The 25,623-nt window shown below is 42.3% G+C and overlaps 1 protein-coding gene across 3 annotated transcripts in view; it reads left to right on the top strand.

The window, feature by feature from the left end:
• EML4 (EMAP like 4) overlaps positions 1 to 25,623 on the top strand; it is a 157,429-nt gene that overhangs the window by 82,125 nt on the left and 49,681 nt on the right. For all 3 annotated transcript variants that reach the window (XM_066595575.1, XM_066595577.1, XM_066595576.1), the window contains exons 3-7: positions 6,751 to 6,874; positions 14,221 to 14,373; positions 19,747 to 19,851; positions 20,641 to 20,666; positions 20,955 to 20,987. In XM_066595575.1, coding sequence (XP_066451672.1) covers positions 6,751 to 6,874; positions 14,221 to 14,373; positions 19,747 to 19,851; positions 20,641 to 20,666; positions 20,955 to 20,987 — 441 coding nt within the window. The remainder of the gene's footprint in view (positions 1 to 6,750; positions 6,875 to 14,220; positions 14,374 to 19,746; positions 19,852 to 20,640; positions 20,667 to 20,954; positions 20,988 to 25,623) is intronic.

Here is a 25,623-nt window from a genome sequence, read left to right as displayed (position 1 = left end):
ATTATATAGGTCCTCAGATTTGGAGGTTGCCTGTAACATAGGAGGGGAGGGTCCGTGAATATGGTTTTCAGGCGGTCATCCCTGTGTAGGGTATGATGGGGTTTCTTTGCAGTTTTCCTTAATACCTCCAACTGTGGATTGTATTTTTTTTTTTTTTTTTAATTTCTTCTTGCATTGGTCATCCTGGTGATTTGGTCATCAATTTAGGTGAGGTGGGATGGTAGCCTTGGTTTAAAAATGTCCTTTTAAGATGGTATAAGTGTTCTTCTCTGTTGGGTTGGAGCAGACCCGGTTGTATCTGATGGCCTGCCTGTAGACAGTTGACTGTTTGATATGCTTAGGATGGGAACTGTCCCATCTGAGGTATGTGGGTCGATCAATCTGTTTTCGGTACAGGGATGTCTGTATTGAGTTGTTTTAAATTTTTATTGTGGTGTCCAAAAAGTTGATTTCTGTATATGAGAAGCTTAATGTCAGGCTTATGGTGGGGTGGAATGCATTGATTCTCTCTTGGAATTTTATCAGTTCTTTTTCTGTGTTGGTCCAAATGATTATGATGTCATCAATGTAGCAGAAGGAGGCCAGTGGTTTGTTGGGGCAGCAGGCCAGAAAGTCAATCTCCAGTTTTGCCACAAAAAGGTTGGCACATTGCGGTGCCATTTGACTGCCCATGGCAGTTCCCGTGAGTTGCAGGAATCTTTGCCAATGACTGAAGGATTGCCCTTTATACGCAATTACCAGAAAATGACAAATGATTTTTATTTGCCAGCATAAATAAGTGAACAAATTATTCATCGTTCAGTCTTTTGCCGTGTTTACACTAAGTGATTATTCATTTTCACATTACTTGGCAATTGTTTGAACAATATTCATAAAAGGGCTCTTACATTGCAAATCTCAGCTTCGGCTTACAGCTAGAGGCCTCCCAGTCCTGGACATCTTTTATAGGACCTTTAATTGCCTATGAGTTGTGATGAGTCAACCTCTTTTGTACCATGTAATGATGCGATCTCATATCCACAGGATTAAGCCTCATTTACACGCAAGAATTATCACTCAAAATTTGTTCAAAAGATGGCTTTTGTGTGATAATCATTGCGTGTAAACACTTCCATCTTTCATTATTCGGCTGAACGATGATTTTTAGGTGAGCATAAAATCCATTATTGAGCTGGAGAGAGATAGCAGGGACCGATTCAGCTTGTAGCCCGTGCAAAGACCATGCAGCTGAGTGCAAAGTCCCGACCACATGCTGGGATTTGCAAACAGCAGCTGGAGTCTCGCTTACATGCAAATGAAGCTGATGGAGTGCTGATGGACATTATTGCCCATTAGTACCTTATGCAAAATAATCAATAAAATTGAATCTTTCAATCCTTTGAAAGATTGTCTTTGCATGTAAATGAGCCTTTAGAGGTTAAATGAGCCGTCCATAATGGGCCATAATAGTATATCGCCAGAGATGCGCTGTGTGAGATCTCTGCCAATCACTGGGGCAGTGTGCTAATGCACTGAGATGATGTTTGCAAGAAGCGGACATCTGTTTCTACTGTGGCCAAGCTTGGTATTATAGGCACAGTTCCAATTGAAGTGAATGGCAATTTAGTTTGCAATACCAAGCTGGGCCACTGCAGAGAGAATGGAGCTTTATGCTTCCTGCAGAAATCTGTTCTGTGCAAAAGCATACTGGTCCGGCAAGTAACTGATCTATGTGGATTCGCAGTTCTCAATTCTGTCAGTAGAAGTGGTTAACAGTCATGTTGATGGACACATACCTTAATTGCTATTAAATTCTTGCTGCTCTTTGGCTGAGGTTCTGGCCCATACCAGTTTTTGTATATCAAAGTGTTCTCTAAGAAGACCTTTTAGTGGAGGTTGGAGCCTCATCATAAAACAAGGTCAGCTTGAGTTTGTAGGGATGCATTGCACAATTTCTGTTTAGACCATTGGTTGTCTGCCTACGGTCCCCGACAGATCACATGTCTATTACACGGGTTTGTTAAGGGCTTATTCAGACGACCGTATATCGGCCGGGTTTTCACGCCCGGACGATATGCAGTGTCTCCCTCTGCAGGGAGAGGAGGCTGGAAGAGCCAGGAGCTGTCCACTGAGCCCCCGCCCCCTCCACTATTTGCAATGGGAGGGGACAGTGCTAAGTCCTAGAACTTGGCGCCGCCCCGTCCTGCTCCCTCCCATTGCAAATGGTGGCGAGAGGTGGAGAGGGAGCGGGAGCTCAAAGCACTGCTCCCAGCTCTTCCAGCCTCCTCCCCCCCCCCCCCCCCCCCCCCCCGAAAACCCACCGATATATGGGCGTCTGAATAAGCCCTAAAGGTAAAAGATTTACAATAAAGTCGGGGTGCAGACAACTGAATTTCTCTGCAAACTAAAAACATGACCTCTACCTTGTCTTGCTATCGTGTTGAATCCATATAAAATCCATCTGGGTAGGAATGCCGCCCAATATCTCCACTAAATAATACTGATAATGGATGCAAATGTCTGTGAAAAATGAAGAAGAAAAAAACAAAAAAAAACTGGCCTGGAGCTGCGAAGCTGATTGGTCTTTATTCAGTGTCTGCCAGCAAGTTTTGCTGCTTTTCCCCTCTTTCCTTTTCAGACGTCCTGTGCCTAATAATAATAGACAATATCAGGAAGACAAATGTGCTAGAATTTACACTTTGAGCCAATTTAACTTTCAGGTCTGCAGTACTTGTTTTTATTGATGGCCTTTATTTTTTACTTAACCCCTTAAAGACCAGTCTGTTTTGTACCTTTAGGACCAGACACTTTTTAGGGATTTTATCCATGTGGCAGTTTTACTGGCCTATATATATATTTTTTTTTTCCTTTTAGCTATCAAAATTATTTTTGCTGCGTTTTTTCCCCCCGTGGCATATCTTTTTCACTGACTCCACCCCCACCCCCCGCTTTTTAGTTTTATTGGGGGTAAAAAGCTAAAAAAAAGTTCGTTTATTTTAGTGTAATTATACAAATTAAAAAAAATAAAGTATGGGAGCGGGTTCCTTATTTTGTTCCGGACATTTTTATATAGAATATGTATGGTTTTGGAATATGTATGGTTTTGGATTACGGGGCGCTTATAGCTACGTTTTTGGTTGGCGTCTGTTTTTCTGTAATTTTTATTTATTTGTGTATGTAATTTATGTTTTTTACTATCTATGTCCCCATGACGTCATACATGACCTTTTGGGGGACATTCATTTTATTTATTTTTTTTTAATTTGGCATTTTTCCACTGTGGCTGGGGTAGAAATCTGAGTTACAGGGGGAAAACATCCCCTGTAGTGACATTAGTCACTGGCAGAGGTGATCAGGGTCTGCTGTGACCCCCAGGCTCCCGTGACTCCTGGGCTCCCATAATGGAAGTTACACTTCCACTTTCTAGCTGATTGAGTGCGGTGTACTCGGGGAATGAGCGGGCTGAAAGGGTTAAAAACACCTCCTCCTCCAGGTTATCAGCTCTTACTAACAGCTGACAACCAGTCCTGCTTCTGATTGATTGCAGAACAGGAGGCTTTAATCCTTACCGTAATTTTAGATACGGCTGGGCTTAAAGCCCGGCACCAGGTGCCGCATATTCACGGTGCCTGCTTTTCTGAATCTAGGGAGACCCCCTTTAACCCATTTAGAACCAATTACACAGGACACATAAAAATGTACAGAAAACACACATTCCATTCTGGGAGCGACTGTAGCAGTCATGTGCGGTTCATCGCTCATATGACTCAATCGGTTGATTTACCAATTGAGCTATTTTAAATGTTTCTTTCAGAATTGACCGCAGCATTGAAAGGGTTAATGGCTGCGATTATAGGTCATGCTAGTTGCGGCTGTGGAGGACTGGTGTCCGCTATCAGACACTAAGCGTATATAGAGCTTACTCTGCTTCCAATCCTGCGCCATATTAACTCCTAAGATGTAAATATCTATAGGTCCTGGGTTGTAAAGGGGTTAAAGTGCCGAGAGAAGCGTACAATAGCCAAAAGCTACAAAGTATTGTGCAAGTATGGTATGTGAGTAAAATCAAACAGACTTCCCCCCTATTCTTGATCTGCACCAGCAGTTGTTAGTACTTTCTATATGCTGTGTGTCTATGTACTACACCTGCGGAGGACCTGGGATTTGTAGCTGGAAAAGGAGCCCTTTAAATCAGCACTTCAGTCTTGAGGCTGGGTTCACACTTTACGGCAGTGTTGTGCTTCAGCTATGGATTCTGAGAACCACAGCACCGCGGCCTTACCTAGCACCCCCCCGCTGTATATCACTCCGCGCACAAAGTCATTCTCTGTAAAGTCTCCGATGGCGTCTTTCCTTCCCTTGTCAGAATATAATCATTACCTCCTTTAATTAATGAAACAGAATTTTTCAAATGGTAGCAAAATCTGCTCCGTCTAATAAATGTATTTCCCTCTTTGATCTCCCACATTCTGGCTCCCGTCCCGCTCGCCAAACACTGGATCTCATTTTACATTCATCTCACATCTGCTCGTTGTGCTCGGGCCAAAAAGATAAAGCGGCCATTTTTCCGACTGTTTACCCAGGTAATTGACATACGATGTGGCGCTGGAAGAAACCTGCCATTGCGGGTGATTTATCTCTTGTTTGGCAATAGATGTTTGGTTTGGATCCTGCATTGATTTCTTCAGGTTTTTTTTTTTTCTGTCTGCAGTTGAACAAAGGTCTCTTTGTAGCGTAGGTGTCATAGCAGATTGAAGACTGGAGGCGAATCAAAGACGGTAATCATTAAATTATCCGTAGTCCACTTATCTATTGTTGGATTAGGCGCTTGCAGGGCTGATGGCTCCAAACGTTTTCCACCTTTTAAAAAGGATCTGCAAAAAAACGAATTACCATCAATCATGTAATATACACTGCTCTGAAAAGGAAGGGAACGTTTGGGCTGGGTTCACACACGCCAGAATGCCGGCGGAAATCTCGCAGTTTGGCCACAAATGCGAGATTTACGCCGGGAAAGCGCTGCTTCAAAACCTGCTGCGGCCAGAAAATCTGTGCCGCAACGCTGGCTTTGCCATGACTGATTCGCAGTCCCTCGTGGACGAGATTTCTGAGAAATCTCGTCCACATGGCTGGCTAATCCCGGGATTAGCGGCCGCAGACGGATTCGCCGCAGAGAAACTCTGAACGGAATTTCCGTGACAAATTCGCCCTGTATGAACCCAGCCTTAAGCGTCACATTGTAACCCCAAGTCACTTTAACTTCTAGAATATCAACCTGTTCAGGTAGGAAATGGAAGAAATTCTGAATCCATTTGACCCGTTCAGTGCCAATGAGTGACAACAGGTGCATTTGATAAGGCAACAGCAAGGCAATCCCCAGTAAGAGGGGTTTTGCAGGTGGTGGGGGTGGTGTTACATGGTGCGGCACATGTAGCACACATAACTTGTCGCTCCATAGGAGGCGCTTGTTACTTGAACATTGCGAAAACCTATCAGAGGATAACATGTCTTATGCAATCCTCGGCTACATCGCCATTATTACTTACCTGGGCCGCAACTAGTTGCCTGATGCTTTTGGGCATCTGCTTCACTTACCCAATGCTGACTCTACTACCGGTAGCCTAGACCCATACCGCCCCATATGGCAACATTGTTACAAGTCAAGTTCTGAATTTTTATGAAATAAAAAAAAAAAAAAGATTATGATTCAGAGGAGGGCATCCCTCTTGACCTCCTTCAGACCTTTCATATTTTCCACTGGTGCAAAAATCCCAGGCTGAGGTTCAATGGATTTTTGCACCAGTGGAAAATATGAAAGGTCTGAAGGAGGTCAAGAGGGATGCCCTCCTCCAAATCATAATAATTTTTTTTTTTTTTTTTAATTCATAATTTAGAACTTGACTAGTAACAATGTTGCCATCCACTAGGTGGTGCTGCATCTCCTTCCATGTGCAGGTTGAAGGAGCGATAAGACATAACATAACTGTCCTGAGCTCAGTGGACTGATTTACGATGTATGTCTTAGCTGTTTTTCTGTTTTTAAGTTCTGAGTGCAAAACGGTCTCCAATTTCAGTGTGTGAACATTTATTTAGATCAATAGCCATTTGTTCCCCTCCCCTCTGCATCTGTGTTATAATTATGTGCCATCCAAGCTAGTTTCATTCAGTAGCCTAACGAAGGGGGCGAGATATCCCCAGAGCTTGCTGTAACATCATGCATTTTTGTTAGCCATTAAAAGGTATCCTATCTACAAGATTACTTGGCTTCTCTCACTGAGAACAATCGCACTCAGACCACAATTGCTGGATGCTGCTCTTCTTTCCTGCAAATCGCAAGTGGGCAGCCATTTTTTTTCTTGCACTGCAGTCACAAATTAACTGATTGTAACACTTTAAAAGCTGCACAATAGTGACTGGGGAGACTACAACAGAAAGTGTTGATAAAACGGTGCGGTCAACAGAAGTTTTAACATGGCTAGAGTGCAGATCATTTTTCACTCTCCCTTGTACTTTTTGGTATACTTTACTTTCTGGGCGCTGCAGTTTGGAATATCTGCAAGATAGCACTGTTATTTTTTTATGTCCCTAGTTCTTGTCTTGAAATTGTAACGGAGTTGAGTTTGAAGGCCCAACTAGAATAAGGGGCAGGCCTTGTATCTGAATTTAGCTTCCTCAACACCGCCAAGTCCACTTTTGGGGCTGCCTGGAGGTTATTACTGGACTACCACTGACTTGCTGGAATTGACATTTTTTTTTCTGTCTTCCCCCTAGGTCCACCCACGCTTCGTGAAGCCCCTTCTCTGCCTTGTATAACCAATGGAGGTGCTGGAACCAGAAAACCAAGTCACACTGTATCAGTTACTAGGAAAGATACGCAGGCATCAGCAGCCAAAAGGTACATTTATGTCCTCAAATATTCTGGAAAAGATAAAAAATACCCTTATGTAACATTGTGATGTGTTTTTGCATTTGGTCAGTTATTTAAATGCTTCTACTTAGCAACTGTTGGAAGAGAAAAGGAAGTTCTACATAACAGATTCAGTGTTTTCAACATGTCTACTGTTTGACTTTGTTTCTGATGGCGGATTATTTAGGACTTAAAAAAAAAAAAATTGGCAAAACTATTTTTAAAAAATTGCTTTTTTTTAAGAATCAGTATTAAATTCTGTGCCTGGTTAGTGTTTTAGAAACCACGTCCAAAGGTAGCTTTTGACTTGGTTTCAACTATAAATTGGTACTAGTTTTAAAGTCAAATTTTTTTTGCAAAGATTCTTGTTTTCACGTGTTTTTTTTCCCCCTCCCCCCTTTGTTTGATATAAAATGAAAATTTCATAAAATGTGACAAAAAGGGTAATTTTTTACTTTTCTGCATGAGTTCAACGTTTGCCCTTCTGCATCAGTGGCTCCGTCAGATTGTCACATCATGGAAGAAATGGCACAGCATGCCAGTACGAACACTGGTGGAACCCATCGGACCCCCAATATGTCAGTGGGGTCTGTCGGGTGTCTGGCTTAGTCATGTGATGGATCAGTCACAGCTCTAATGAAATTTCCCTTCTCATTAGACTGAGCGGAAAAATGGAATCCACCTCTGATGTGAATTCTTCTTAGGCTGGGTTTACCCACCGCACGAAAATACCACTTTTTTTTTTTTAAATTGAGACTAAGCAGCAACAGACATGTGACATGGAATTCAAATCTGCGACATGTCGATTTTTGGCGCTGTTTCCGCTGTTGGCCCTCTTCTCTCTGTGGGGAGAGATTTCCGCAGCGGAATACAGGCGGAAAAGCTGCTTCAAAACCCATGCCAGATAGTGCTGGTTGTGAAGCAGCAGCCTTTCTGCTTTGGAAATCTCAAATTTCCGTGTGGTCCTGCTGCGGGCATTCCGCGAAACGTCCATTCCCTGAGAACCCACCTAAAAGGTTGTAAAAACGACATTAAAAAAACAGGATATGAACATTTAATCATGGAAAAACATGAAGTCTTAAGCAAAAAGCTGTTTGTTTTTTAACCTATAGCTATACATTTTCATGCGTTTGTCAGTTTTTACATTTAAAATGTGTACAGTTCATGGTAAGTTGTTTTATGAAAACCTTTTGTAGTTGGACTTAGGAGCTGTCTGAATCTAAGAAATCCTCTTTTGATCTGTAATATTGATATAAGAGAAAGGTGAATGTCAAATGCAAAACCTAAACTTTACTAAGATCAAAATATATGATGCCTCAATTCTCAATTCTCATGGCACATGTATGAAATGGTTAATCTAGAACACAGCCACAAGAAGGTTAACTATAGCAACACCTACTTCAGTGACTATAAAGCTGGATCTTACCGCTCCTGTAGACCCGGACATTTACCTGGGTGCAATTTTCATGAACATTGCTGGCTGTCAACAGGGGCTTCCTCTTAAAGGTGAGCTTAAAGGGAATGTACAAACCTTTCCTGAATATCCCTCATAATTTAATCCCCCTATGCAGCAACATGCAGGGCGATGGAGCTTCCCTGGCACAGAACTAAACACCAGCCTACAGATTAATAGATCGTCTAGACCACTCAGCAAGACGGAGACTTGAGTTTTACAAAAAGGCTTTTCATTTATTCCCACAACCAAATTGAATGTGTAACTACCAAAGATCTACGACTTTTTGCCCATAAATTACATTGGCACAAGCGTCACCCTATTTTGGATTGCAAAGTCGAGAATCGGATCTTTTTACTGATATTCTTCCAATAGAAGTTTATTTGATCCCTCTGGAAAGCAATGATGTGGGAGAAGGAGGGGTTTTTAGATCTCGAAATAAGAGCACAAAGATGGGAGACGTCTCATGTATAGATGTCTTTGTTAAGCGTGGTAGGGCTCCTGTCCACGGATAATCCGGCCACAACTAACGCAGTGCAAGCTTTACATTGCTATGGAAAGTGCAGACCCCTGTCCATGAGAGGAGAATCGTAGCGATTCTCCGCTCGCAGGACTCAAATCACGGCATGTGGCAATTTGCCGCAATTCTCCGCGGTGAACCTATCTGTCAGATAGGCTCACCACAGAGAACTGTCAGTTCGCTCACCTGCTCCCCCGTGGCGGAATATCGCTAGTGATATTCCACCTCGCCCGTGGACAGAGGGCCTTAGAGGCAACTGGCGATATACAGTATTGGATGATCTGCCCTAGTGAGGTGATCCATGCCATCAGGTCCCTTTAGCAACCCATCACCAGCAAGCCCTCGGATAAGGGAGAGGGAATGTGGTGATGATGGACGCGCCTGATTATTGTAAAATGTGTGACAGCATGTTATGTGATTCTGTTATCGGATACTAGTCCACGTTACCAGCTTAAATTAACAGTTTATTGGCACAAACCAAAAGTGATTAACCTAATTGGGATATAAAAATTCATATTCGTCAACAAAGTTTCCAGTCCTGGCAATTTTTTATGGCCTCTCTAAACTTCACAAAGGGCTGACTCCACTGAAAGGTCGTCCAATTGTTTCGGGAGTTGGGAGTTTGTCAAAATTTTGGCAGATATGTTGATTGTATTTTGTCTCCACTCTTCTGGCCTTTTGTAAAAAATACTAGCGGTTTATTGAGATGCACTAAGGGCTTTTCTATTGACTCATGTATTTGGTTGACTTCCATCGACATTGAAGCACTTTTATTTCTCTCTTCCTTATGAATTTGTGCAATTGCTCAGTTTTTGGCTGCCAATATAGACTACAATCAGTTTGTACTACAACGGCTTGCATTTGTCCTTACAAGAAATACCTTCTTAGCTCTGGGGCACCGTGATGAAGTTCTTCTCCTGAGCAGTTATGGAGGTCACAGAATCTATTAGTTTATGGCTTTGCTAGATGGGCAATATTATTGTGGTTTTGGTTTGGGGACAAGAATGCCTTTTTGGAATTTTTCTACAATTTTTAAAATGCAGTGGGTCTCTGGTTCACTTGTGTGATCCATATTGACAGGCAACCTTTTTTAGATGTTTGTACAGCTAAATCAACAAGCAGTGAACTTGGTACCACCATTCACCGTAAACCTACTCCGTTCTCCACTGGAGAAGCTGTCGTCTGAAGAGAGGGACCCCATATTGTCAATACCTCTGATTTTAAGAATACGCTCAGACAGGAATGATTTAATTAAAAAGGCAATAGGTGTTCCTTTTAATAGATGTGATCATATTTGCGATGAATAATATCAGTCTTGTGTCAAGATAGGACTATATGTGATTCACATTGGATTAAAAAGTCTGAACAAACAATCCGACTAATTACTACCTAACGTAGTACAGTGTATGGTTCTGGACTTGATTGGAGCTGTTGACACTTGTCCTTCCCATAACGCATCATCGTTACTAGAAAAACTGGTCCACGGCCTCTTTGTGGCTAATTGTCATGGCTATAGTTGTGCGTTGTAGGTTGTTTTCGTTGTAGTGCTGTGTTTTATATATACGTGCAGGGCACACTTTTTGGAGTGAGCATTCTGCCCAACGTTAAATATTTCATTAACTATAGCTCATGGGGGTCTATTTACGCAGTCCCAAGCTCTCGCTCACGACCTGAAGGTTGCGAGTTCAATCCCCGCATGGTTCAGGTAGTTGGCTCAAGGTTGACTCAGCCTTCCATCATTCTGAGGTTGATAAAATGAGTACCCAGCTCAGGGGTAATAAATTGCCTAAAATCACTGCGGAATAAGTTGGCGCTATACAAAAAAGTCCCTGTCCCTATTTAGCTACTAGTCTGTGTGTGGATAAGCCAGTGATCGGGTTCTGGAGTGGAGTTTGCGAACCTATTAATGGGGCGGTAAGATCCATCTTTACAGTCAAGTATATTTTGCTATAGTTGACCTTCTTATGGCTGTTCTAGATCACCTATTTCCATACATGTGCTATGGTGTTACACGCATGACAATTATCAATGTTCTTTCTTGGCATGCTGGGTCTTGACAAATTTTATTGAGGCATCATTTATTTTATATTTTTGGATTTGATTTTATTCACCCTTTGGTGAATTTATAGTATAAGATCCCTTGGGATTTTTTTAACATTGCTATAAGTGCTTATATTAGAGCAAAAGGATCATTTATTGCGTAAAAGTGACCCTTTGAAGGAAGGCTCTAGTTCCCTGTTATACCGCCTCTAACTTGGATACAATATGTGATATGGACAGGCATGGACGCTCTAGTACCGTGTTGTACAGCCTCTAGCTTGGATACAGGGATGTTACACTCGGACCTGGAGGCTCTAGTACCCTGTTGTACCGCCTCTAGCTTGGATACGAGGTGTGATACAGTCGGGCATGGAGGCTCCAGTACCCTGTTGTACTGCCTCTAGCTTGGATACAAGATGTGATACGGGCAGGCATTGAGGCATACAGGTTCCATATTGTATCCTGTGGCATATCGCTCCACATTCTCTGTAACTGAGCATCTAGATTGTGCAAACTTGTAGGCTGTCGAAGTTGGCGTCCAGGATGGTCCCATGTATGTTATGTTGGCAATAAATCTGGTGACTGGGCAGCCAGGCAAGTGTGACAATGTTGTGGAGGCTCCTTGCTGTCTGCAGCCAAGCATTATCCTGCTGCCTCTTGTTAGCCGCCATGAGAGGAACACGTATGACTGCTGGATGTCCTAAACTTATTGTTCCTCGTAGCTGGATTCATTGAGGAAGATAACCTGGTTGTACTCCATAGCAGTCCAGTTTTGTAGTTTGACACCACTGCAAGTGGATGTGACGGTGAGTTTCAAAGGCCGTACATGTAATGGGTACTGTGAGACCAAATGTCCTACAGTCAAGTGCCTGGAAATGGTTCCGACATACACAGGGTCTGTAACTGTCAAACTACTAAACAGTTGGAGCTGTTGGTGCTTGTTTGATGATCAGAGGATCCTCTCTACTGATGTCTGTCGAGGGCTTCCTGAGCCCGATTTTGCCTTGTGTGCCCTCACACATCCACTGGTCCCAACACCTAACAATCTGGTCAGAATGGCCCGATGGGGGACAATTCATCAATACGACCATCCAGCTTCTCGCATGCCAATAATGTGCCCCTCTCATCGTAGAGGCGTCTAGTGGTCAACACGCTCTACACAAGCAGATGTCACTACACAAGGAGCCTCTGACAGCCTTGTATAGGACATGGGCAGAATCACTTGTAGGGCCTCAGGTGGCAGACCGTTCATCTAATCACCCCACAACGCTAATCATTTGTATATCTGGCTGAGATGTAACTGCATGCCCAGTTTTGCAGCAAAACTCCTAGGTGCTTGGTTTTTCATTTATTTATTTTTACAGAGGACTCTGTATATTATGTGCGTGACTGATGGCTAAAATGGGATGTGACCCGCCTTTTAGGGTGGTTTCACATGGGCTGCTTGTGGACGCATTAAGGCATCTGAAATATGGCCTGACCATGGGTCAGTACTCAAAACATCAGCTTCCTATGAGGATATGATACCAGCAGTCAGGTCACCGGTCCGTATTGGAAGCCTGAACGTACCCAGAGCCAGCCTCCGTGTGACAAATGTGCTGGTCTCTTTCATATGTGTTGTCGATTCCCGGTCAGTTGTTACCTTCTAGCTGCAGCCATGATGTCTTTCCAGCATGGAATTTTTTTTTTTTTTTTTTTTATATCAATTGTTTTAGTTTACATCAATTATAAGGTTTTACAACCTTTTTTTCAGTGGCTTTTTTTGATTTTGTGTAATTTAAGACTTTTAGGTCTCTTAGATTAACAATTTTTTAAAAATATTTTTTTTTTTTTAGTCGTTCTGAGGGTTTGCATGATTCCTTGCACTTTTCAACATTTCAGTTTTCAAGTGGTTTTTACAGAACTAATTTCTTTATACGGTATTCAATGGTTTTCTTAAAAGATGATTTAGCAAATTGCTCGCCTCCTGTTTAAGACTAACGTAGACCTAAAGAAGTTGTCCTCCACCTAGTAAGGGGTTAGAAAACGATGCTTTTCATCTGTACTTTGCGTGCCGCAAGACTCTTCTGGCATTCAGGAATTAGTTTGATGTTTGAGATGTGGATCGTTCTAGCTGCCCAGTCTTGTGGGTGAGGTCCATTACTTGCTATTAGTGAATGAACACATGGCAGCCAATAGTAGTAGTTACACGCAGGGACCGCCTGCTCGGCTCTACAGAACTGCTCAGCTAGTTACCAAGTCTCGGTACGGCCGGAGGTCCGCACAGGGGAGGCTTTGTACCTGCAGACGATTTCTTACACTGTTGGGCCCTTTTTCACAAGGAAAGACTCCCTGTAATCCACATCAATCAGCGGATAATCCCCATTACTTAAGTGACCCATGAATGAATCTCGGTGCCACAGAGCTCAGATTGGGCTTTTCCATATGCAAATTTCAAATACATGGAAAATGTGACAAGTCACTGTTTGGCTGAGATTCTGTAGTGTTTTCCGTACAACGATTAGCCTCATTGACTAAAACTAATTGGAGTGCAAAGCCGCCACTTGTTTTGTTTTTTTTTTTGTTTTTTTTTTACATCTTGTGACCGTACCCTAATTAGCCCAGCGACTTGTGGGCACCATTAGATTACTACCAGCAAGCAGAAGTCATGCACATGTCTTATTGTAGAACTTCGGTATATAGTGAATTATATAAGCTTGGACAACTTTTTAGAGGCTGCTTTTTATAGCTTTGTATCTTGTTTTGATCTTTAAATATTCATTTTAGCTAAATAGGTGCAATATTCTATGCGGATTGATCTCAAAATCTTAAATAGATGCTCTGTGTAGTCACATGGTGTCATACAGGCTCCATCAAACCAGTCAGCAGCCCTGAAAAGGATCATGTGATTTAGTCGGTGACCAGCATCTGGCTACCCCAGGATGGTAAGCCAGCCTCCTTCGGAGGAAGTTACATTGACGACCTTATTTAACCCATTCTTGCTTGTTGACACATGGCTGTGCGAAGGGGTGCAGCAGGTTGGAGCTCTGTAGTTAAAGTTGAAAAAAAAACACAAAACTGCATGTTGCACCTCTTTAGTGTGTAAGTTGTGATGGTCTTAACCATAACTTCAGTAATACTGCAGTGTTATCCCCCAGATCTAGATGCTGTAGACCTACAATAATGTTTGGACTGTCTGCAGCTCTGTTACATCTTGGATTGTCAGGACATTTAAAGATGGAGTCATACATTTTAATTTGCCTATGTTTACCACCTTTTATGTTTCCCAATCATGTCATTTCATAGTTTTTCTTTACATTCTGTTAATTTTTACTTTTGCAGTAGCACAGAGAGAAAGAAACCTCAAGGCGTCAAAGAGGAATCACATTATCCAAATCGGTTAAACCAAGCATCTCCTTCTCCCCAACCATCCCCTCAACCTACTCAAACACACAGGCCAAATCACGAAAGCAGAACCCCTACATCCACAAAAAGGTCTCCTTTTATTCTGTTTGCTGAAAGCATACGTGGCAAGAGTTGTTCTATCGTGATATATGTCCCAAACATTGTTTTTTATTTTTTTTTAAATTAAATCTCACTTTTAACCTCTAATCTCCTCTTTATTAAATTGTTTTAACTCAAAGATTTTCAATTTAAGTTTAAGGTCATATTAGTATATGCTTGGGGTACTGGTAAATGCATCCTTGCACTCCTGTCTTCTGACATGTTCTGAACAGCTGACAGGAAGGGTTCATCCATTCATGCTGCTTGTGCCAAATTCTGACATTTTCATCAGCACGGTGCAACAGATTTATCTGACCAGGTGGTGACCACCACCTATACATCAGAACGATATTTGACACCTTCCTCTATCCTTTTTTGAAGAGTGTTACGTCAATTGGATTCCTTTTCACTGGATGTTTTTCCTCGATTGCACTACTCTTGGTATACTTTCTACTGAATGAGAACACCTCAGAAGGTTGGCAGTGAAATCTTGGCCCCGGCTAGTCTAGCACCGATGACCAGGCTTCGTTGGAAGCCTCTCAGATCGCTGGATTTTCCCATGTAATGTGGATTCTCACTGAAGCTGATTTACGGAAAACGTATCACAAGATTTTATGCTGCGCTCCGCGGTCTACTTTCCATACAGGGAATGGCTATAATAAAGTCACCATCAGCAGATGTCTCTTTTCAAGGTGGCAGCCTAAATGTGTCCAAGCTAATATTGTATGCGATTTAGAAAAACATCGCTGCTATCTTCTGAAATCGGCGCTACTCTTGCTCATGTGCTGTCTGGTTTTGCAGCTCACTCCTTCTCCCCCATTCAAGAGAATACAGATCAACTTGAACTCAGTCCCATTCTGCAAGTGATACAAACCTGGGAACCTTCAGCAGACTCCGACCATGTCACTGTGCACAAGGATGTTGCATGCAGTAACATTTTGAAGGACTGGACAATTTTTTTTTTTTGCACTTTTTTTTTGTGTTCCTTTTGAGGCCCCCCCCCCCCCCCACCTTCTTTTACTGTTTTTGTCTGCCAAGTTTTCACTAATAGACTTTCCTTTAGTAAAGGAGCACTTCCATTCTTAAAGCTTTCTAGAACTTCTGAACCCTTCCCTAAAACTTTGTTTTTTTAATCGCAGCTGAAGTTTGTCTGAGGGTTAACCAATTAGAATAGCTCCATATAATAATAAGGCTCGTTACCAGGCTCTTGGCGGTGGCGGCATGCTCACTTCAGATAGTCATAATAACTTTCAAGTGCACTTACAACCATGTGTTTTTAAGTAAGATTGTGATGTTGGAGCTCGTCAAGAATGATCATCCAACATCAGAAACATTTGAGTAACACAAAGGGAGTAATAAAACGCCCGCACAGTCACGTAGTACCTAGACTTTTACGACGTTTATGGTTAAAAGCCAAGATATTAGCAGATTTGCATTGTCAAATAATTTGATCATGATCTCACTGCCAAAAAGGTTCAATTTCTCTGCAGCGCCACCACAGGAAAAATGATGCATTGCATGCTGCTTGTTGAAGTCAATGGGCTTCCTAGATAATGCGTGGATATACCAGCTCCTCCAAGAAATGCTCTTTAAATCAGTGTTGCTTAATTGATGAATTTCTTAATCAAAACACTTATTATTAACTCCAAATAGCCTACATTTTTTTTCCTAAGATTTAAATATTTTTTTGAGGACTTTTTAGAAAGCCGGGTGCAACCAAAGTTAAAGGAGTTGTACCAAAATTACAAGTTATGCCCTATCCACAGGATTGTAATGCTGCATTTCCCTTGGCCATGGATTTTGGCTGTAAAATCAGTAGGCCAAGCGGCAACTGGAGGGATCAACTGTTCACCCTTGACTAATAACTAAATTGTAAGAGGAATTAGAATTATCAATGTCATACTATGGCCTTCACTAGTCGGGGTCATTGACCTCCCATCAACACTAATGAATGGGAATCTATTTGCCTGTCAACCAACCCTTGGTGCACTGCCTGGAGAGTTTCAATGATCTCTCAAAGCCCGAATAGTCAATGGAAGCTGTCGCACTCATTCATGGCTTCCATACTCATTAAATCCATCGTATGGCCAGCATTGAGCAGAAGACATCAGGTGGTTTAGATCTTCTAAGAGGCCCTATGTTTTGGTCGGGTTTTCGTCCGTCCGTCCTTGTATCACTACAACTCTTGCCACGGTGATGCGTTCAGATTTTTGCATTCTCACATTTTGAAAATCTCCCCTTCTAAAACTTGCTTGGCTGTCGGCTCTTATTCTGCTTGTGTGATTTCACACATCTGTCGAACTAATGCAAAACTAAGCAGACGCCAAACAGCTTGACACAGCTTGAAGTCTCTGCTTTACGCTTCTAATAGTTTAAAGGGAAAAATCAACCGGGAGCCGCATGCGCGAGTTTCCTGATTTTGCTCATTTCTCATTGTTCTGCAGGGTTTCTGTTGCTTGCTGGTAATTTTTGCCATTAACTACTACTTCTCTCTTATTTAATATTACATAGGTACGTTAATGCTGAACCCTCCCCAGTGCTTAATTTAGACTTCATGATGCACAGAAACTAAATCCAAGCTGTAAGGCTCTGTTTACACGGCCGCTGGAGTGCTTTCCATAAGGTTTCAGTTGCCCTCCAATGGCCAGGATATGATAGCCTGCAAAAAATTAATCAGAAGCCGGGTGGATCCATCATAAGTCATTTGTATCCATTAGGACCTGTTAAAATCAGTTGCACAATGGCTTCTGTAATAACGAAAAGCAGCGTGAAGAGCACCGAAGACCATCAGCAGAAGTCTACCATTGTGCAACAAACGCTTTCCTAAAATCTAATTCCTGGTCGGATCCAATGAATTCTGATGTATCAGTACTGCTGTGTTTGGGTTTCCTTCTAGCTTATGGTGTTTGATAAGAATAGCGCTATAGACCACACTATACTTCCCATCAAAACCCCTAACAGAAACCTAAAACAAAATAGTAGTGTGAACAGAGCCTTATTCTTCAGGTTTTTTTTTTTAATTCCTTAAAGGAGTTGTAAACTATTGAAGGTCTATCTGTTGGATAGGCCACCAATAGTATATTGGCAGGGGTCTGCTTGCTTGAAACCTTTTCTGATCAGCTGTTTGCTTGGTCAGTGCATGAGCTAATTTCTGCAGGAAGCAGACTGCTCTCTTCCCAGTATAGTGGCCAAATTTGGTATTGCAGGCAAAGCTTTCATTTTCTTCACTGGGAACTTGCCTGTACTACCAATCCTGGCCACTGCAGTGAGAGCAAAGCTGCTTACTTGCTGCAGGAATTGGCTCAGTACACTGGCCTGGTGAACCGCTGACCATCAGATGTCCCAAGCAGCAGACCCATGCTGATCTTATATCGGGGGCCTGTCCTGCAGATCGGGCCATCGGTAGTTTTTACAACTAGACAAGACTTTAATGTTTTAGTAGTGCTTGTGCGTGCTGTGAACAGGAATGGCTGGCAACTAGTGCAGGGATGGGGAATTCCCAATGGCTTCGCTGCAGTCTACTGCTCTTTCAGTTCAGAATTTTTGTAATTTTTCTTCCGTAGGGATAACTCTAGAGCAGCATTAATGGCTGAAGTCCTGCAGCGGGAGCAATTCTGCCTCTGAGTGTACATTAGCAAACTATAGATAATCCAGTTCCCTCTCCAAAGGTCCCGCCCCTTTAGACCAGCCCCTTATCCAAAGCAGATATCCTATGATGGATTTTCATGTGCGCCATGTATTATGTATCTTGGCCATCTGCTTTGTCAGGACTAGACACCTAAAAAAAATCACTTGACAAAGAAACCTTTGGTTTCCTCAAAGAGGTTTCACTGGATTCTTGTATGCTGCTTTTCTTCCAAACCAGATGATGCTTTTGCTAGTTTCCTAGATAGTGAAATCATATGGTAAATTATTTTAGCAGTTGCCCCATGCAGATTTAATTTAGGTAGGAATACTACATTGAAGGAGTTGTCCTTAATTTTTGATCTCCTATTGCTAAGATATAACATCAATCCCTGATTGTTCTAATCGGCAGAGGCTGCATCGATCAAACCCCCAACAAAGTGGCAGCGGCGCTAGGGGGGCTTCCTTTAGACCACATGGACTAGAATTAAAGGAATGCCATAGAATGGCTGCTGTCAGAGCAGCCTGCGGGGACTTGTCCTAGGATGGGAAAACTCGTATACAGGTGGAACCTTATGTCTGTGGGGCATAGTCTAACATTAAGAGCAGTGTAATGGAATACCTCAGCCCTTGCCCCTTTCCCTTTCACCTCCAGTCTATGCATGAATTCTCCCATCCTAGGACAGGTTGTACTAACTTCTTTCTGGAAGTCTCTTTTGAAGGTTTTTTTTTTTTGGGGGGGGGGCGGGGGGGAGTACTATTGATCTAACCTTAGGATAGGTCATCAATAGAAGATCACTGGGGATCCATCGCTCAGGACCCTAACAGATCAGTTGGTCTTCTGTCAGTGCAGCGGGGCCAGATATCGTCATCTGGGTTGAAGCAGGAAGCCGAATAGTTGGCTTTCCTCACCTTGAAAGCAGTGGGAGCGGAGCCACATAATACACTTCTAGCTCCAACCCCAGTGCGAAGCCGGAAGTGGAATAGGTGGCTTCGCTTCCATTGTGTTCAGTGCGAACAAAGCCGCCTGTTTGGCTTCCTGCTCCGACCCCCACCCCCCCATGCCCTGCTGCACTTAGTGGGATGGGTGATCCTCTGATAGCTGGGGATCCCAGGAGGTGGATTCCCAGTCATCAATAAGTGTTCGGCCAGAAAACCCTTTTTACAGTGATGGTGGCCACACCAGCTTCTCTGACTACCCGATACACACTCTTAGTATACCTCATTAGTTTAAGACATTACATGCTGATGTGAATGGCCAATGCTGGTCATCTGGTCAATCACTACATCAGCATGTAGTGTTAGACTAATGATTCTTACTAACACACACCGTACATCAGGTAGTCAGAAGTGGTGTGGCCATCTTCTGTTTCTCCAGGACCCGAGGGTCGCTTGAACTATGTAGTTGAAAAGTGGGCATTGTTTATAAACGGAGGACTTGCTCTATCAGTCCACTCCTACAATGCTCTCAGCTCATATATCCCGCTCTACTTTGTGTTTTGCCCCTATTGAAAACACCACCTACTCCTGAAGAAGGGTCTTCACCAGGGTTTTTACTGGGTTTCACTCTTATAGATTTCTGAGCTTTGCTTCCACACAGCTCTTCTGCATGGATTTGTTGTAACCAGCATGGTCCTTATTAACCAACGTAATGTCCCGTCTTCTCGTCTCTCCTTCTCAGACTTTTATAGTTAATATCCTCCATTATTTTCATTATGCCTATTTTTTTCCTATTTCCAGTGTAAAACTAAACACCAAAGACAAATCGCACAGCACATGGGAAAATTCTGATGAAAGTCGAAACCGAGTCATAAGGGTGCCTTCCACGTCAAAATTAACTCCAAAGTAAGTATTAATGAAGTTGGCCGGGTTCCGGGCTGATGGTGATTAAAACGAGCACCTTGTCAAAAGAGATCATGGTTTCATGCCGATGGCCTGCTTTTCTGCCTTTTGTAGAAGGGTTCTCAGAAGTCAATTTATTCCCTTTGTCCTACATAGTTATGTACATTTCTTAAAAGTGCATTTCTAGTAGTTTGTCTGTCGTGTGTATCTATTTGTACTCGCAAAATCTTCTGGGTGTGTTTTTTTTTTTTTTTTTTTTAATAAATATTGTAAATTAACCATATTTTCTATAAAGGTTTTCCAGTTTTATGTAAACTAAATCTTAAAAGGGTTGTCTCCTCCCTTGATGGAACACGTGAACGTCCTAGAGAGGGGTCCTCAGCTCAGGCCCCCTTTTAGCTAGCCTTGATTGGATGGCCATAATTGTATGGTCCCCCCCTCCCCCCCTCCCCATTGCCCAACCTGCTACAGTATATAAAGATTGTTAGTGAGAAAACCCCTCTTTAACAAAGTATATATCAGAAAGTTACAGAACTTTAGAACTTTTCATTATATCTCTGGATACGGCCAGTGAATAGAAACATTCTTGTTTACATCAGGTAATTATGGACTATCAGATTCCACTTTAATGGAATGGGGGTATATATGTATGTAGCAGTGTGTATCTCTTGATTTCACCATGACTTTCCTGCCGCCGCCGGTGTTCCTCACAATCTCCTTGCTCTTCAGGCTGCACCCAGCTGCTTTGCCATCTGTAACGTTAAAGTAACGCCCGATTATTTTTGTTTTCAGGCCTAAAGATATTGTCATCAGCCCAGGTAAACACCCACCTCAGACTGTGCAGTTTTTTTCTTTTCTTTTTACGCCATTGTGGTTAGTTATTTTCTTGAGATTCTTCATGTAACGTACACAGCAGTATCACGCTTGTTTCCGTTTTCTTTTCTGCCATAAGACACATTGTAACACGCAGATACATTACTCATGATGTGTTTGATTTAACTGTTCGTTTTCTATATAAATTCTAAAGCAGCCGCACGATTACATGCTAAGCAGACTGACATGTTGACTTAAGAGATTAAGTTGTCTTACTTCTGTCTCAAAACCAGCAAAAATGTCGACAAGAGAAAAAAACAGCCAAGGTAAGACTCGGCTCGAGACTCTTCAGCTTGGTCTTTTCCACTATAACCTCTTGCATTTCTTTGCATCTAAATCAGAATTCTAATCTTTGGCATGGAGATTTCTACCTGTTACTTATACGTCATGGGCAGGAAGACATTGTAGCAAACGAACGTATATTTTACGTCGCATAGATGGTGTTGGCTCAGAAGCTGAGTCTGCGCCATCCACAGCAGGAGCTGGCGATGGCTGACAATCAGGGTCCCCCTGCAACATGGTGAGAACTATCTCAATCATCCGCGCCTTACACACTGTGATCAATGTTGATTGCAGCATGTACGAGTGGAATATAGGGAGCTTCCTCTGTGATGTCATCAGCCCTTTGCTATATAACCGCAGACTGCAGATGGGTTGCCACTGCAAGTGGATGCCAGTCAGTGATGTCCGGATCTGCCATGGACTGCAGTGCTTAACGCATATAGATAATACACTGCAATACCGAAGTACTGCAGTGTATTATCTGAACACTCATGAGATTGTAGGTTCATGTTCCCTACAGGGACAATAAAAATGTGTTGTTTTTTTTTCATTCTTTAGTTCTTATAGTTTTTTATGTTATCGCTGCATCCATAACAACCCATACAGTAAATTGAACGTCCTTTTTATACTGCACTGCAAGTGTTATAAAAAGAGCCAAAATGATGATTTTTTTTTTGGTAACTTTGGCTTCCAAAAATTTCTTTAAAAACCACTCAAAAAAGCTATACGTACCCCCAAATTGGCCCCTTAAACATTACATCTGGTCATGCAACAACCAAGCCCTCCTGAGTCTAGGTTGACGGAAAACCAAAAAGCTATGAGAATTCTAAAAAAAAAATAAAAAAATCCTTGCATCCTTTTCCGCTTGCGAAACTGCGTCGGTAAATGGGTCATCAATAGTTTGTCTGGAAAACCGCTTTAAAAGGAACACCATGTCACTCGCATGAAAAGGGATCAATTTTTATTTTTTTTCTTATAGAAAATGGTGGGCGATTCAGCGTTTTTTTTTTCTATTTTTGAGCAGCGCTAGAAACATTTCCCTTGTGAATACACTCGGTCTCCATTTTAGTTGGTAGGTGGCTGCCCATGTGGGACCATCTTTACCCTTAAACCTACTTGTTATGGATGTTTATGGGGTCGTGGCTTTAGCTTTTAGACCCCCTTCTCTGTCCCATCAGATAGAAGTACCCTTTAGTATCTTAATGATGATGCTTATTAGTACCCCCTAGTGTGCGTATAAAAAAAAAAAAACAATTTTAAGAATCCACCCCTTCCCCACTTACTGCTTTTGGCTTCCTGCTGGCTTCACGGACAGAAAATAAACTTTATAGTCTGCCATAATTTGCTGCTTCTATTTGCTTTATCTTCTTGTACACTCTGCTTTAGCATGAAATCTCTAATCTGTGCATGCCCCTTGTATGCATGTTCAATGGTATCCATTGTGAAGGTTCATACAGGTGATGGGTTAACATAGGAACCGATGTCTGCCATTGTAGTCATTCGCTTCTCTGCATATGGTGGTGCCGGTCTTTCGTTAGGCTTAAGTTCCATGGACAGTGTTTAGTTGCTTACAGACTGCACTAATAGACTTGCTAGAGATCCGTGCCTTCTACATTACTATGAATGTTCAGTTGTCCTATAGTCTTCATAGGGTAGTGGTGGCTCTAATTGCATAAAAGATGATCGTTAGTGCTTTATTCCCCCCCAACCCCTCCATCTACTATATAATCCAATAAGTCATTTTGAGCAGCTCCTAAATTTTGGGACTGACCTGCAGGACTGTGGAGTCGGTCCATATAAATGTACTGACTCTGACATATTAAAAACATATACTATTAATACGGTATAACTTGATGCAGAATTTCCTTTCATAGGAATTTAAGGAAAGTTTTTTGTTTTTTTTTATAAATGTCCTTTAAATATATATTCTATTAATCAAAGCACCTTTTTATCAAGTCTGGGAGTCTAGAGTCGGAGGTTTCAAAGTAATGTTCAAATAGTCAAGGGTCAGGCTATACAATGATCACCACTAGGACTACAGCCCAAGAGGCACATCAACCTGTTATTAACCCCTCAAAAAAAAAAAAACTTTTATTATGTAACCTAAAACTACATAATATGTATAAAAATGAGCAGACTGCGCATGCACTGCACTAAAGATCCCGAAGGGTATCTGCATAACCAAAGTGAAAGGGATACCTATGTATTGCAATGAGCAGATGCTAGTTGCCACTAAAATGCAAGTTGCTGTAGCCCCCCCTCATAATTACAGCCCCGCCCTCTGACACTGCATCGGAACATGTCAAGGGGGTACAGTCACCTGTATTTTAGTAGCAACTTTTGTGTCTGCACACTGAGATGCATGGGTTATGCGGTACTGTTCAGCAGCATCGGCGTTTTGGCTCCGCCCCCGTCACATGTGCCGATTCTAGCCAATCAGGAGGCTGGAACCGGCACACGTCATGGGGCGGAGCTACGCGATGACGCGCACAAGGGGGCGGAGCCAAAACACCGATGCTGCCGAGCCGAAGGGAGAAGACCCATCTGCGCAAGCACGTCTAAAAAAGCAAGAAGACACCGAAATTAGACGGAACCATGGCGACGGGGACGCTAGCAACGGAGCAGGTAAGTGAATAACTTCTGTATGGCTCATATTTAATGCACGATGTATATTACAAAGTGCATTAATGTGGCCATACAGAAGTGTATAACCCTACTTGATTTCGCGAGACAACCCCTTTAATGATTCTACTCCCCTACTGACTATTATCTAAAATACTCAGGCAGTGGTGCTTCAGATAAAAGCATTTATAAGATGCTCTTAAAGGGTTAAACCGGAGGTCTCTGGGGGTAGTTTACTTTGATTAAAAAAAGGGTTGCTGGCTCTAGATGGCGACACATCTAAAAATCCATGTAGTTTAGGGCTTGGGAGAAAAATACCAAGAAAATGGATTACAAACAAATGTTGACCTTTTTGAAAACCATTTTTATTTTGTCTAAATAGTATCTTAATTTCTTGTTGAGAGCTCCAAATCCACTGTGTATTCTCTTCCACAAGAGGGTGCTAACGGTGTATGGCTGTATAGAGCTCTAATGTAACCTAATGATCTATATGCAGTGAGCTCCCTCTAGTGGCCGCTACTGGCAGGCTGAATTTTAAAATTAGTTCAATGATCACTTCACTTTGAGAACTTGTGTTAACTTTGCAGCCATTATGATAACCAGCAAAAGTGCAAATCCCTTTATTTAGAGGGATTTTTCTTCAGCACAACCCAGTAAAGTGCTGGCCATTAGGGGGTCTACTTTCTAATTTGCTGTCCCCAGATGGTTATACGAAGTCTTTCTTTAGTAGTTGAGATGAAATATAGGAAGGGGAGAAAAGTGATGACTTGTGCTGCCCATAGAAGCGGAAGAGAAGCGGGGAGTCTCGCACACTACTACAGCTAATAGTGTTTAGTGATTCACAGCTAATGGATTTAAATCTACACTTCTCAGTAGTTCTGTATAATGTCCTACATGATGATGATGATTGTATATGCTGCAGAGAGGGGCAGAATCTGCCGTTTTCTCCATGTGCAGTGACTGCTTGTCATGAAGCCTGCATTTCTCGCATTCTTCCTCCTGCAGGTCCCTGTGACGTAGCGTTCACTGGCTAGGAAGGAATGCTGATCTATTGCAAAGACAGCACGCATGCGCAGTCTCTGCAATAGCTCGGCACTGTGTTAGGCTGTGAACTACTGACGTAGCATACGTTGCCGGGCAGGAAGGAGACTGTCTGTGAATGTACGTAAAGTCACAAAGTGGAAGAATCTGCCAGCTGGCAGTGAGTTGACCACGGAGACAGAAGATCTGGTAGGAAGACTGTCTGGGGAGAAAAGGTAAGTATAATTTTTTTTTTTATTTTTTTTTTTTACAGAACCCCTTTAACTCTTTCTGTTGCATTAACAGAAGCAGAGTATATGGGGCTCTGTATCATAAAACGCCTATAAATGTGTTTGCCATGGTGAGATGGGTACAAGCTTCTTATAATCGAGTGATTAGTATTACATCTTTGCTTCATACTTGCACATGTTCACTTTACAGTTTAGCCCCGGCGTCCATTGTTGAGCCGGATCAGAGCGGTCTCGCTCGTTTCTGCATTGTCTGTATGTCTGTTTGTTAAATCACTTAAGTCCCGGAGAACAAAGCCATTTGCTGATTTTTATATTACCGCAAACATTTCTTTCATTCTCCCCGGTAAAAGTACAATTTCCCTTTTGTTTAAAAAGCCCCGTATAAAGTCTGTTTAATACGATGGCTCCAGATGGTGTCAGTTTTATGCTGTAAACACACCTGGGAGTAGTTATATAGTTATTTTCCAGTCAATATAGAAAATGTAGCACAACGCTGTAATAAATTTGGCATGTGCATAAAGTATATATTAGTCTGTTATCGTTGAGCCGTTTGGGTCATCCTGGGTCACAGGCGGTTTCTGGCCTCAGCGGTGATATCACTACATACGATAGATCACTTGCAGCGATTGGCTGCCATGGGGGACAACACTGGACCGAGCAGCGAGTTGGAGTTGAAACTTTTTACTAGCTGGAAAGCCATTCTAGTGAGGTTTCTCACACGGGGGCA

This window comes from Eleutherodactylus coqui, chromosome 3 (assembly GCF_035609145.1).
Source record: "Eleutherodactylus coqui strain aEleCoq1 chromosome 3, aEleCoq1.hap1, whole genome shotgun sequence".
Lineage (NCBI taxonomy): Eukaryota > Metazoa > Chordata > Amphibia > Anura > Eleutherodactylidae > Eleutherodactylus > Eleutherodactylus coqui.
Note: the sequence above shows the minus strand (reverse complement) of the source record. Positions and strands in the feature narration are given on the sequence as shown.